We start from the raw sequence: 15,542 nt of genomic DNA, 5'->3' as shown, positions 1-15,542 counted from the left end.
ATTATAAATTTCAAATGTCTTATATGACTTGAATATTTGAAATGCTCATACTGTGTAGTGATTACCAACACAGAATTAAAAACAAAAATTCTTGAATTTGGCAACAAATGCTTAGAAACCCAGACTGGTAGCATTATGACTCTAGTAGCAAATATAATTAGAAGTTGTGGAATACACTTTGCCATTAGAGAGTAATTTCATATCAACAAACAACAGAATATACTACAATTTTGTGAGTGGAATCTACATTCATCTTTTTTTTAATTCCAAGTGTAGGAGGTCATGTTTGGCAATAATCAGATGTCTGTATCACCAAGGAAAGTATTACAAATTCTATTTAAACCTTTAGGTCACCAAAGCACAATTAACCTTAAAAAAAGTATTTTGCTGTGTTTCCAATTGTCTGAAAATGTTTGCCAGCAGATAAATTTACAAGATACTGTCCCTCTGAAATTCAATTTGTGGAAACACATCCTGCAGCATGGGAAGATTCCCAAGGCAGTTTGACCAGATGGACTCATGATTTTCATCTGCATCCATAAGGCTGAGAGAACTGAAAGTTTTACCTCATTCAAATATCCAAAAATATCCCCCAAGTAAGCCAAACCATGAATAAAGTCCTTCTTGTCTCTGAGAGCAGCCTTTTTTCCCCTAATAAGCAAGTTAGTAAATGAATAAATAAGGAGGCAGCTCTCTAAACTACAACATAGTGATTTAAAACATATCCTTTAGGAAACTAACACATTTCTCAATTACTGGGAATCTCTTACTCTGTTTTCATTTCTTGAGAAAACCTGTTGAAAATGTCAGTGCTAAAGGCTTTGGCTCTGATAAAGTTGATAGTTTCAGGGTGGTGAGCAAGTTCTCCTTCTGGATTACTGTCAGTTTCTGATGCTGATGCATGCCAAGCCAATTGTAAAAGACATGAGTCATGAGGACTTGAAGTTCTTTCTTCATAGAAGCAGCAAAACGAGATGTACAGCCAAACACGGCAAGTATTCCATCCATGCCCAAGGTACCAAACCCCACTTTTTACCATGTTAAAGATACCCAAAGCCTTTCAGGGTTCAAAGATACCTCAGAAACTTGGAATCTGTTATGCTTCAGTATACACAAAACAGATGAAAACTAGAAACTGGCTGCATGAAATGTTAGTTCTTACATACAGATTGAATGGAAATGTTGAATGGAAAATGGCATTACTTTCAATCTGACAATGATCTGCTTCAAAATATTACAAGAAACTGTCAGCAGTACTGTGGTAGAGAGAGAGCATCACTGAACTGTACAAAAAACACTGTGATAAATAATAAAACTTCAGCAGCCAGCTCAAACCTTCTTACTTAACCTATTCTAAATGATCAATTTAAGGACTTAGCTTATTGAAACTTAATCACATTGGCAGCTAAATTAGAAAACGTGTATCTTTTAAATAGAAGTAATTACTGAAGCCAGTGTCTCTGCAGTATGCTCTGCATCGGAGGTGACCCTCGGACCGTGGGCCGCATGCAGCCCAGGATGGTTAGGAATGAGGCCCAATACAAAACTATAGATTTAATTAAAACAGTAGTTTTATTATTAAGTTTTATATTACATTTCATTACTTAGATATGTACATTTTCTATATTAGTGATCACAAATTTGGGACCTGCTTGATGATTTTAAAAGATTATCGAAAGGGCTGCTGCATAATTAGGGTTATTATATGAGGACATTTTTGCCTATCTGTGGTACAGCATATCACAAAAATTATGCACAGACCTTTTTTTTGCTCATTGGTTTTTGTTAGTGTTTGTGTATTTAATGGGTGGCCCAAGACAGCTCTTTTTCCAGTGTGGCCCAGAGACACCAAAAGGTTGGACACCCCTTCAGTCTATATGACAATATATATTTGAAAAAAATGATTCAATTCATTCCTTCAGATATTCCATCTCTAATTGATGAAATAGCTTTACTTATTCTGAATAAAAGAGGCTTTTAAAAACAATTTTTAAATTTCAATTTAGTTCTGGCATAAATTGTCAGTAACTGTCTTTAAACTTAATGTCATAAAGACGGCCCTCCTTTTCTCCTACTGTAGACCTCATATCTGATTGGTTAACGACTGGCCAAGTGCCAATAATTTAATCTCTAATTATTGCATAAACTTGGGTAAAATACAGAAACAGTAAGTATAATACTTTTGATAAATAAATCATTTGTCTTGGTGTGAATTGGTATAGGAACTAAGCAGGACAAATAGCAGATAGTCTTGTTGGTAAAGCATGTAAGTTTCAGAAAGTTTGGGTTGAATTATTTCTATTTTAATATTTTTAAGTTTGATAATATAAATAAAACATCTTAATTCCTAATTATAAGTCATACTGTACTTAATTATATCATTTTATAATTTCAAATATATTCTAATAAGTAAAAAATGTCATGATTATTAAATATTCAAAGGTAAATATATTATTTTCTTTCTTAAAATCACAATTTCCCCACACTTATTTCAATAGGCCTTGTCTCAATGTCTAAAACTTTTGACCTCATTTTTCAAAACTGCTCATTCATGTAATTATCTCTAAAATACTTATTTAAAGCATTAAAAACTAAACACATTCTCCAATAATTATTTTTCATAAGTCATTAAGATAAAGCACTGACTGTAACTTTGAAGCATTCTTCCAACTTGGAAACCAAGTACTCTTCAAACTTTTATTTCTGAGGTATTCTGGGAATAATATGCTAGTTACTTTAATAATTCTCTATAAGTGCTTTGACACTGTACCGCACTTTGGAAAGTTTTACTTACTGAAACATCTTTCAGGTTTTTCTCGAAGGAGAAATGACAAGACTCTTTAGAAAAATTAAACTTGTATTTAGTGGCCGGTCCTGCTCCTGACAACAATGCTTTTCTCAGTTCATCAACATATTTCTCTTTTTCCATTTCCATGTCATCAGCTTCTTGGGAAATCGCTGATTCACAAACTATGGAAAACATTAATAAAAAAAATTTTAATAAAAAGTACATTTCTAAACATGAAAATAGTTCTTTACCTGTTGCCATTAATTTATCACTTATGTAACAGAAATTTTAAAAAGTAAAACCAAACCCCACACCATACATTTTTAAGTCAAATTGTACCTCTTCACTGAACTCAATTTTTGACAAATGCATTTAGTTTCAAATCTCACCTGAGAGCATTAGGCTCCTTGCATTCATTCTATTGTTTCCCTTCTCAGATGAAATGAATGCATTAGAAATGACCACAGAAACTACTATCCTGTGTGCCTGCTACTAGGTCATAGCCAGAGAAATGACTCCCTAGAATCATTAATAAGCTAAGTATTTTACTACATCTTTCTTCCCTACCTATTATTAAAGAGATTAAATAGTCAACTGTCTATTTCTCAAATGGGCAGGGTCCAACTAAAGTAGAAGTGGAGTTCATACTTTTTATGTCATTATGTGCCAACAACAGGAAATGTGAATGGAGGGAGGTGATGAGGAAGGAAAAAAAAGGGAACTAATATATACAGTGTCTCCTCTACAGCATACACTATACTAGAGATCTGCATTCCAGTTCTCTCATCTAGGTACTTTTAAAGTTCATGTTTTACTCATCCAGAAATAACACTTACTTCAGTAATCATATTTTCAATTTTAGAAATTGTTTTTTTTTTTCAATAATATCCTGGTTCTTGTTACATTCTCCCTGTAAATATTTGAAGGCTTTAAATATATTTAAAATATCTTTCTGATCATTTTTTATACGTGGTTCCTGGGTATTAATTCCATTTCTTCTATCTGCTTATACATTATCATTCTTCTTTTCTTGTCCTTTCTGCATGGCCATATTTTAGCATGGCTCTCCTTCAGTCAGAGTAGCAAGAGCTCTGGGCAGTAGAGGTGGCATTAAATGAAGGTTTCTCATTTATTTGCCTTTCTTGGAGTCCCTATAGGGAGTCACCATTCCAGACCAATTTTGAAAGTTAATTTCCCAGCTTGGTTTTTACATATAAGGCAAAGAATTCAAAATTAAACCTCCCACCCGAACATAACAGACTTAAGGTTCTTATTTTTGTTGGGTTATTCACTCATATCTCTCATTGACAAACCTGTGGGGCATCCCCAACCAGAGTCCAGTTTTTGGTTTTCATTTTGTTTTGTTTTGTTTTGTTTTAAGATTATTCCATTAGCAGGATAAACTCCCAGGTTCCTGTCTTTACGTAGAGAGCTCAGCTCCAATTCCTTAAGAGGCCTTTGGTCTTAATATCCTACCCCACTCAAGTATTACAGACACAGACATTAGACATATATGTGGTTCAGATATTCCATGAACTCATAGTTACACGGTACTTCCTTCCCATTAGCCACTCTGGTTTTCAGGTTATCTCTTCAGACATGGAACCTGAAGACGTTTCTTCCATTCAAAAGCTGCAAAGTATCTGCTTGCTTTTGAAATTATAAGGTGTAATCTACATTTGTTTGGAATATGTGTGATTGGGTGGTTTTCTGTGTCAAATCAGGCTACCGTAAAGATGAAAGACCATATGGTTCTATACTTTTATATTTAAAGGGTACATTTATCTATTTCATTCTGCATAACACTGAAATAGATATTACTTTCACTTCATAAATGAGAAAATTGAGGCTCAGAGAGATCATATAACAGTCTAGGGTCACAGAGGCAGGAAGTGTTGAACCTAGGATTCACATTTATGTCTCTCTGGTTGTTTGTTGCTTGGAGATAGGCGGAAATGTGGGATAGTGGATAAATTATTTCCTTCTATGATATTAAAAAACTTATTAAAACGAAGTACAACAGAAAACAATGGAATCTTGATTAAAGAATCCCTGAAAATACAACCCAGCTTTTCATAATACTAGCCTGTGTGCTACTAAGTGTCTGGAGCCCCATGACACACAATGGGGAAGAGTCTGGAGATCCACACATATTTCCTGAGCAAAAATTTTGATAATAAATCTGATAGTAAAATGAGTCAACACAGCCTTTGAGAAGAAGAATAAAAATATCTTATATTGTTATGTGACTTTGCAGCTTCTAAAATACTTTCACATATTTTTCCTCTTTTTGAAGCAAATGTATATTTAAGATGATCATCACTATCAAATCTACTGATGTTGCAAATATCGTAATACGTCTTCCCAAACAATCTAAAAATAATGAAACAAATGCTTCCCATTTGAGGAATAATTTGTGTTTGGATAATATTGAAGAATTCCAAATACCTAGGGAAAGCAATTATTTCACAAAGAAATAACACATAAATCTGCAGAAGCCATCTTTAATGCAGATATAGACAAACTTATAAAACACAAAAGAAAATAAAAATAGATGTTTATTGATACACCATCTAAAGCATTCTAAATTTCATGAACATAACAAGGTACTTATCTGAAAATATTTAATAGAATGTATGGATTCATTTATTTTAAAATGCCATGAGCATCAACGATCTGCTGGGCACTATTCCAGCCACCAGAAGTACAACAGTTCAAGAGAGACAAAAATGCCAGCCTCGTGGGGCCTGCATTCAGGTGCTGCCATCTTAGACACCCTCTTACCTTACTCCGTCTGTGAATGGCATGTTGATTATTATTATGGAATATTTCATTTTTAAGAAGAAAAAACATATGAAAGAAAATTATCTTTCTTTTTTCTTAAATTTAATACATCGGGGTGACACTGGTTCACAAAACCATACAGGTTTCGAGTGTACAATTCAACAAAACATCATCTGCACACTGTATCATTCGCCCATCGCCCAAACCAAAGCCTCTTTCCATCCCTATTTATCTCCCCTTTGCCAGCCTCCACCTACCTTTACCCCTCTTTCCCTCTGGCTATCACCATGTTGTTGTCAGTACCTATGTGTTATGTAGATACGCTTTCAGTTTAATCCCTTCACCTTCTTTCATCCAGCCCCCCAAACTCCCTCCCCTCTGATGGAACTCACTTCAGTCAGTTCCATGTAACTATGTCTCCATTTCCATTTAGTTTGTCAGTTTAATCTTTCTATTTAAACTTCCCCTTTAAAAATTATGTTTAGTAAGAAGGTACCAGGTTTTTTTAATTTACTTGGATAGTTCCTATAACTATAAATGTGAATTTTTCACTGCCTATTAAGAAAGAACTACAATCTTAAAAAAACAACTTAGTCACCAGTTTTGAATTTTGTACTAAGAGCATCTGGAGGAAGCACAGCTGTGAGCATCCAATGCTTCAAAAATTTCAGTGACCAGGATTAAAAGCCATGGAAACAATAAAATTCAGCAAGGATTCAGCTAACTCATATAATATGTTAGAAAAAGCAAGCACGCCAACATGATCACAAAACAAGAAATTTTTCTCAGACAGGTAGCTGCCAAGAAAGCATCTCTTTAACACTCTTTGTAGGTAGGTGAAAATGCAAGTAAGGAAAGAAGATTCTTTCTTTTGGATCCTTATGTATAAGGAACCAAAAACTGTGTGTATGTCACATTTGTGTCTGAGCTCTGAAGAGGTCAGCCTTAGCAGCCCTTTAGGTTTCTTGATGGTTTCAAATCATGGACCCAGTTTATTGCTTTTATTAAAAATCCTTTTTCCACTAAGCTTTTATAGGTCACCAAATATCAATGTTTATGACAAATATAAATGGATATAATTATGCAATACTAAAGAATTACTAAAATTTAATTTACTCTTCAATGAAATTTAAACTATTCCAGAGATGGGTAATTTAAGTTTCTTACTGCTGACTGCAATTCTTATAAAAGTCACATAATAGTCATCGATCATTAACCCACTTTGTGACTTAATCCTGTGATATTACCCCCTATAATGTTGAAGTGATGATAGACCGCAAGATAATTAGACCCAAAACATTCATTAGATAAAACATTGCTAATGAAAAAGAAATCAGTGAGTTTAGTGTGTGGGAGATTAAAAAGAACCCCACATCCTTTTAATTTCACTCAAATGAAAAGAGAAAAAAATTATCCAAATTGAAGGCTGCAGCAATCAAAAAGTTGTACAAAAAACAGGATGAGGTATAGGAAGGAAATCCATTTTCATGTTTCAATTATTTAATTGTTTCAATGTTCTTAATCATATTATTGTCTATCTATGAAGTGCCAAACCAAATTATATTTATGTAATAAGCCTTAACTAAACATGGAAATAATGCTATATTATTTGGTTTTATTTTTTCCCTGAAATTTAAACAAGAAAATAGAAATGAATAATGAAAGTATAAAACATATGTGAGATTTAAAACTTTATTTGAAATCTTTGAAAAATAAAATGACCATATACAATGAACTGTAAAATTTTCCACTTGAAAGCTTGTTTACTACAGGAAGTCAACCCACCAAATAACACAGACGTTTGATATCACACTTTTCACCCTAAATTCCATTAGCTGGAAAATAAATTGCAGAATATACTGCATTAAATGTCAATGCCAACAAGAACTATGAAACTGGATTTTTCATTTTACAATATGTTAACTCTAAAATGAATGGTTCACTTTCTTTTTATGTATTTGAGGCATCCTTTCATCTTCACTTCCAAAAAAATATCCATTAAGCATGTACGCTCTAAGTATTGGTCAAGATAATCATATATATAGAGCAGTTGACAGATCAAGTGTGTTCCCTGCTCTCAGTGGACCCAGTCTAGTGAAATAACATTCTTATTAATAATGTTAAGAGCAACTGCAAGCACCTTTTGTATGGCATAAACAAAATGTTTCATTAATGTAAAATTAACTTTAATTTCTGTTTAAATTAAGATTTAAGTGTTAATAAAATCACTTTTTTTCTTCCCAATGCTTAATGACAAAAAAATTAACATATAATTTTGTTCTTTGTCTTGGTGAATGAGAGTTACTGATTGGATTAAAATGTAATCCCTTCCTTTGATGATTAAGGCTATTAAAGTACCTCAGGGTCCTCTGTTTGACCATAATTCCTCATTACAAAGAATAAGCTGTTTGTCAGAAATATTTAGGTTATAAACACAGCATTCCTCACATAAAAGCAACCACTTCACCTACGGCATGCCTTCTGGACTGCACTGTTGGAATTGATCTTCTCCCCAGATGACTGGAATTAACCTACTCCATGGTCTTCAGTCCTGCACTCACTTCACCCTAAAACAGTGCTGCTGTCTCCTGGGTCCACCTTCACCAGCACACATAGAGCTAACCTGGTGTTAGCTCCACCACTCCTACACTACAACAACCAACCAACAACTGGTGTTTCTTACATAAAAATTTACATCTTAAAGAGATACCATAATAGGTACTCAAACATTACTCTTGAAATTTGCAATTTCAGTAATCCTTGTATCAGCATTCCTTGCAATCTGTCATAAAAGACACACACACACACACACACACACACACACAACTTGCAAGTATAAATTCAGTTTTACTATGTTATATAACAGCTTTTAAAAATTCATTGAATTTACTGGGGTGACAATGTTTAATAAATTTATATAGCTTTCAGGTGTCCAATTCTATAATACAATCATCTGTATACTGTACTGTGCATTTACCACCCCAAGTCAAGCCTCCTCCCATCACCATTTATCCCCCCCAACACCACTTTCACTCTGGGGATCACCAAGCTGTTGTCTGTATCTATGAGTTGTTTGTTTTTTTTTTCTCGCTTAATCCTTTCACCTTTTTCACCCAGCCCCCCAACCCCTCTACCCTCTAACAGCTGTCAATGTGTTCTCTACCTATGAGTCTGTTTCTATTTTGTTAGTTTATTTTATTCATAAGATTCCACATATCAGTGGAATCATATGGTACTTATCTTTCTCTGACTGGTTTATTTCACTTAGCATAATGTTCTCCAGGTCTATCTATCCATGCAGTCACAAAGGGTCCTTTTTTACCATCCAGAAGTATTCCATTGAGTAAAATGTATCACAGCTCTTTTATCCACTCATCTACTACAAATTAACAAACCAGTGTTGGCAAGGATGTGGAGAAAAGGGAACCCTCGTGCATTGTTGGTGGTAATGCAGATTGGTGCAGCTACTGTGAAAAGCAGTCTTGACTTAACCTCAAAAAATTAAAAATGGACTGCCTTATGACCTAGAGATTCCACTTCTGGGAATTTATCCAAAGGAACTCAAAACACTAATTTGAAAGAAAAGATGCACTCCCTCTGTTCACTGCAGCATTACTTACAATAGCCAAGATTTGGAGGCAGCCCAAATGTCCATTAGTACATGAGTGGATAAAAAAAATGTTGTGGTATAACAATTTTAACATTCAACAAAGAAACAAAATTTCAGAACGCACATAATTTTTTAAAAAAGATTTTATCAATTTACCTTTAGAGAGAGGGGAAGGGAGGGAGAAAGGGAGAGAAACACCAATGTGTAGGTTGCCTCTCATGTGCCCCATATTGGGACCTGGCCCGCAACCCAGGCATGTGCCCTGACTGGGAATCAAACAGCCAATCTTTGGGTCATAGGCCAGCACTCAATCCACTGAGCCACACTAGCCAGGACCAGAACTTATGTAATTTTAAAAGATGATATACTGTAGTAATATCAAATGTTAGAGAAGTATTTCAAAAGTTGATAGAAGATACAAATAGTATTTAAATCAACATGACAAAATTATTTTACCTAAAACATACTCACAACTATAGAAATGACTATTGCATAACTATAGAAACAGTTATTTGAATCTTTTGATAAAATAGTTTAGAAAAATATTAAAACTTTGCTATATGAGCAAAACATAATTCTAGATTTTTGACTTTATACCTGTCATGATCCACATATTATTTCAGGGCCATTAGCCTTTTAAAAAAGATTATCACCAAATAAAAATAGTCAAAAGTCTATTTTACAAAATAATTACCAAAATCTCATATGAGATTTTGAACCTTGAATTACAAGTTTTAGGCTTGAGTTCTATTTGGTTTTGTTACAAACATGGTCATACATGTTCATAAGAAAATAATTGAAACAATATAAGTATATAAAATGAAAAGCACAACTACCCTATTCCTCCAAGCCAACACAAACATTTGATCCAGCCAACCTCCTCCCCGACCCCTACTATTTCCCTGAGATCCTTGGAAAACATACATGTAAAAAGTAGTATTTATGCTTTATATAAAGAGGTCATTTAACAAGTCAAACCAAGTCCAAGTACTAAGGCTCAAATGGTAACCAGAATTTGCAGGAGCACATGTTTATTTCTCTACCCTTCTAATAATACTAATTGTACAAAATGGCATTAAATATTACAAATTTATATATAATTAAATGTAAATAACAAGTAAAAGCAATTACATTAATTTTACCCAATATCTGTTAAAGAAGCACTTTAATTGGAAGTATCAATGAGAACCGAAAAACAGCAAGTTACTGAAATTTTGCTTTTAACATTACCTGTCCCGGTCCACGCTGACTGGCCATCAGTAAGTGTAATAACAAAACCAGATCCTAGTGTTTTCTCCCAAGTGACTTGTAGAAAATGAATTATATCAGGTTCAGAAGCAAGGCAGATTCTGCTTATTTTTTTCTCCATTGCTGGTCACCTATTATGGAAGAATAAAATGAGTATATTTGCAAGTAACTGTAACTATCAAACAGTGATGTTTTCTGTATTGGTCTCTCAGCTATAGCACCAAGAAAATAAGTTTTTAAAAATTGTATTAGTTAGCCAACCACCAAACTCAACAAATCCTATTTCTGTTCAATACTGATTCACAACTTTTCTACATGGGAAAAGCAAAGGCCCATAAATGGCAACTGATTTGCAGAAATTATGTAGCTAAATAAAAATTACTATCTCCAACAATATGACAAGTAAATTTTGCACAAGGTTCAATAGACTTTCTCTGTCTGGAAAAAGACTATTTGAAATGAAAAAAGAGAATAAGCACAAAGACTAAGAAAAAAAATCCCAGAACCTAAGAGTTCACAGTACCCAGTCATGCCTTCTCCAAGAAGAAAATTCTCGGGCTCAGTGACTTCTCACTCAGTCCACTGACACAGGAACTCCCCATAATTGAAACATGTTATATCAAGGTATTGCAGCCAAAAACTAATACAATTTTGTCTGCATTTTTAAAACTTTGTATTGAAGTATTATATACAGGGAGAAGTACACATATCAAAAATACAACTTTACAACATAGAGCAAAGTCATGTAAAAAATCCCTAAATCAAAAACATTACCACACAAGAACTCATCCTCACAATACCTCCTTTCCACTCACTATGTCCCCAAATAACCACTCTTCTCACTTCTAACAGAGATTGGAGTTAGAGTGTTTTTGTACTTTTATGTAAATATAAACATGCAAAATGTTTTACTTTCTGTCTGGCATCTTTTGCTCAACATTTGAGAAATTCATCCAAATTGTTTCTTAGAGTTGTAGATCATGCTAATGGTTGTATACTATTCCATTATATACATAAAATACAATTTATTTATATATGCTCCTAGTGATAGGCGCTTGAGTACTCTCCAGGTTTTGACTACTGCAAACAGTACTGCCATAAACATTCTAGCTAATATCTACAGAGTATATACATATGGCCAGTTTCAGTACTACACAGCCAAAAGTTTTCTAAAAAGTTTGTATCAATATATACTTGAAATATGACAGTTTGCTCCACATCCTTATAAACATTTCTCATCTTTTTAATTTTATCCATTTTGAGTTATGCAGTATTAAATTGTGGTTTGAATTCTAATTCCTTGATGAGCAATGATATTGAGTACTTTTCATGTATTTGTTGGGCTCTTAAACATTCTGTCTTATGTAGTGTCTGTCCAGTTGTCTTTTTCTTACTGATGCTCTTATTGATTTGTCCTTTTTTAAATTTGTTCTTTCTTCTTGATTTGTTCTTTATATTTTAAATATTAACCCTTTTGTAGAAATATGTACCATGAGTACCTTCTCCCACTCTGTAAGTTCTTTCTCACTCTCATAATGGTATCTTTGGATGAAATGTTCTTAATTTTAATGAAGTTACAATTTATCAAAATATTTATGGTTATACTTTTTGTGCACTGCTTAAGAACTCTTTGGACACGTGGATGTTATCCTATGGTTATCTGAAAGCACTGTAAATTTTATCTCTCACATTTAGATCTCACATTTAAATCTTCCAAGTTTGGAAGATTTAGATCTTCCAAATCCCATCTGGAATTGATTTCTGTGCATTGTGTCCGGGAGAGGTCAAGACAGACTTTTTCCATGTATGTATCTAGTTGACCCAGGACTACTTATTAAACACTATCCTTTATATTCATGTGACGGAATATATGTGTAAGGTTCAATATTGTTCTTTGTTTTTGAAGGGGTGCAATTTTATATTTTAAATTAGCTTGTCAAAGTTACATTGAATAGTGATTCTGTTACTATGATGCAGCACATTTACAATCTCTCCCTGACCTTGCCACTTAAAAATTTGATAAACATCCCTCCTAAGTATGAAAATCATGTATGTGTAATGTTATCAGGACAAGCTCAAGCATAGACTTCTGTGGCTTGTCATTAGAAACCAGCCTCTCATAGACATCAATCACTACTCAGGAGGCATACTGCTGCTATCTCCATTTAGGTCACAAGGATTCAGGACAGTCCTTGGTAAAACCTACCTACTCTACCAGTCTAACAACACTACTTTTTTAAAGGGGGAATAAATTAACACTGAGACTTTTTCTCAGTGACCTACTCTCATTTCTAATGTTAAGGGTTTGTCGGTTTTTTTTTGAACATCATTTCTCCTGGTAATTCACTCAAGAATCTTGCCCAGATTGTCCTCAAACTCACTAGACTATGATATGACAAATATTTTTTAATTCAAAGCAAAAAACTACCTTTTTCTAATACTGTAATATCCTCTGACTATGTGCACATCATTAAATGATGCATAAGCTATAGAACCTAAAAAGCAAAACTAAAGAAATGCCCTAAAAGTTACAAACATGCAAAGAATAAACGTTCTAAAAAGTCAAAACCAAAAAAAAGCACAAACTTCAAAGATGGAAAACTACAGAGAATTATTCTTTAATCACATAGCATGAATCTCTGTATTAGATGATCCTAAAAAAAGCTTTCAGAATTTCTTTAACCTTTTATTGGTGGGTAAGAATGTAAATTTGCCTCAAATTTTTATGATTAATAAACATAACATGCTACAAAAATCCAGAAGTAAATTACTAATTGGCATTTCACTGACAACTGATTAAGTTTTAATAAAAGCAAAGTTTTACATCAGAACTTTTCATTTCCTTTTTCGATTTAAAACTGTTATGTTCTCATAAATAAAGCATTATATTGACAATGAATATGAAAATAAAAACAACTCACTTAGTCAGCTCTTCACAAAACAAGGCTGACTGACTTACCACAGAGCTCTATCTTTTGGGGGTGGGAAGAATGCTTAATTGTAGAATGCTAGAGCTGTACTACCTCATAGCACAAGGAAGCTGAGAAACTTCCATAATGAAGAGAAAACTATCAAAAAATAAGAGCGCAAGATACCCCCAAATTGAAGAATTAGTAATAATTCTAATTTCCACCTAAAGTTTACTCAGAAAAATATTTATTATGCTTCCCGGTAAAAGGCAAAGTTATAAACTAACCATACTTTAGTCATATCAACTAAGCTTGTTAAGATTTTTAAGATATGTAAATTTGTAGGGTTAATTACATCGTAATCAATAAAAAAATTATTTTTAAATATTTCATTTAGTCAATATATTGTCCTGCATCAAGACCGTCTCTTCCTAGATGTGCTTAGTTCTGAAATGCTTTATCCATTTGTGAATATTTCTTTTAGATCAAATAGTCAATGCACTTAACATGCAGCAAATTACATGGTCTGTAATCTTAAATTTGAAAATGGCTAGAAAATGTGTTACTGTTTTTCTATGCCAATCATTGAAAAACACATAGCTAGGAGCTGACATAAATCTAAATAGGAGAGAGAGGGTAATAGAAACTACTTCTGAAGACCACATTTTGCCTCTACAAAACTTATATACAAACACACCAATACAAATACACTTACACTGACTAGTTCTTCTCAAATGTGCCTCCTGAAACATGGCTACTGTTAGCAACCAATGTAATTTTGTGAAAGGAAAACACAGCATTTAGAATTACTACTCAGCCCTGGCTGACATAGCTCAGTGGATTGAACAGGGCTGCGAACCAAAGTGTCGCAGGTTCAATTCCCAGTCAGGGTACATGCCTGGGTTGCAGGCCATGACCCCCAGCAACCGCACATTGATGTTTCTCTCTCTCTATCTCCCTCCCTTCCCTCTCTAAAACTAAATAAATAAAAATCTTAAAAAAAAAGAATTACTGCTTTAAAGCAGCAGTTGGTTTCACTGTTATTTTTCACCATATTTGAAACAAGTCACAAACTTTAAATTATAGAGATGAATTAGTTTAAAATTCAATATTCCCAATGTTTTTCAGTAACTCATCCTACTCACAATTATACAAGAGCTTCAATTTCAATAATCCTACAAAGATATTTAAGAATCAGATTAGTTTTAACAATAGCTTTAATTATTAACATTTCAAATATTTTCCAATTTTCTGATTAAATCTACATACTCATCACAAAGACAACGTTATGTTATTTTAAAGATCTTAGTAAACTCAGGTTTGAAACCATGATGCTACATGTGAGCCATGTTTAAGCACTTAATATATTAATAGGCCAAATGTGACAACTCATTTTGTGTAAGTATTTTGGGTCTCAAATAGCCTCAGGCATGTTTTCTTTGTACCAACTGAGTCTTAATTTCCTAATAATACATTTGAACCAGTTTTGAAAATACATCATTCTTTTACTTAGGTCACCTGCTCATCAAATATCCAATACAAAATATCTGAGAATCAATAGAAAGAGGAAAAAGGATAACTTGGAATGTCTTTTGAGATTCAGTAAGAATAAATCAACGACTTCTTTGCTTTTATCAGCCATGTAAATAGAAATAATCAACCACAGTTGTTTTTATGCTTGTTTGGTTCCCACTGCCCCCCACCCCAAGACTACTTGAAGAAAGGAGGTGGAATCCTCTTCAGAGGGACTGATTGATTAGCGCCATAAAAAGGCACAGGTTTTGTTTTCTAGTTTTCTAAGGGCACTAAAGGTCCCACTAATATGAGCACCTCTCCGAGCCAGAGCCAAGGATCTAAGACAAGCCTGCAGGTGGAAACAGCTGGGTCCCACCCCAATTTGTACATCAGTAGCTTTATTGAAGCTCAGAACAGTTGAGAATTGAGAAGCTTATCTTTAGTACTTTGTGTCTTTGATACTTGGCTTCTCTCTTAGAAGAGAAATAAGTTGTTGGCTGGTATGCAATTGATGTGATCTACACTCTGAACAAATACCATTCACAGTTGCCTCTGAATAAACAAGACACTTTTTAAATTAGTTTACAAAGAATTTTGTATGCCCTTTTGGATGGCGATAAGGAGCAGTGCAGAAGCCAACTCTCTTAGGTCAGCTCAAGTTAGGGACAACACTGTATCATTGATAACA

General features: G+C 33.7%; 1 protein-coding gene across 1 annotated transcript in view; it reads right to left on the bottom strand.

The window, feature by feature from the left end:
• Positions 1-15,542, bottom strand: part of XRCC4 (X-ray repair cross complementing 4) — a 219,507-nt gene that overhangs the window by 187,997 nt on the left and 15,968 nt on the right. The window contains 2 exon segments of the mRNA XM_028529935.2: positions 2,795-2,970; positions 10,413-10,561. Coding sequence (XP_028385736.1) covers positions 2,795-2,970; positions 10,413-10,551 — 315 coding nt within the window. The 5' untranslated portion in view covers positions 10,552-10,561.

Source organism: Phyllostomus discolor, chromosome 3 (assembly GCF_004126475.2).
Source record: "Phyllostomus discolor isolate MPI-MPIP mPhyDis1 chromosome 3, mPhyDis1.pri.v3, whole genome shotgun sequence".
NCBI classification, from domain to species: domain Eukaryota; kingdom Metazoa; phylum Chordata; class Mammalia; order Chiroptera; family Phyllostomidae; genus Phyllostomus; species Phyllostomus discolor.
Note: the sequence above shows the minus strand (reverse complement) of the source record. Positions and strands in the feature narration are given on the sequence as shown.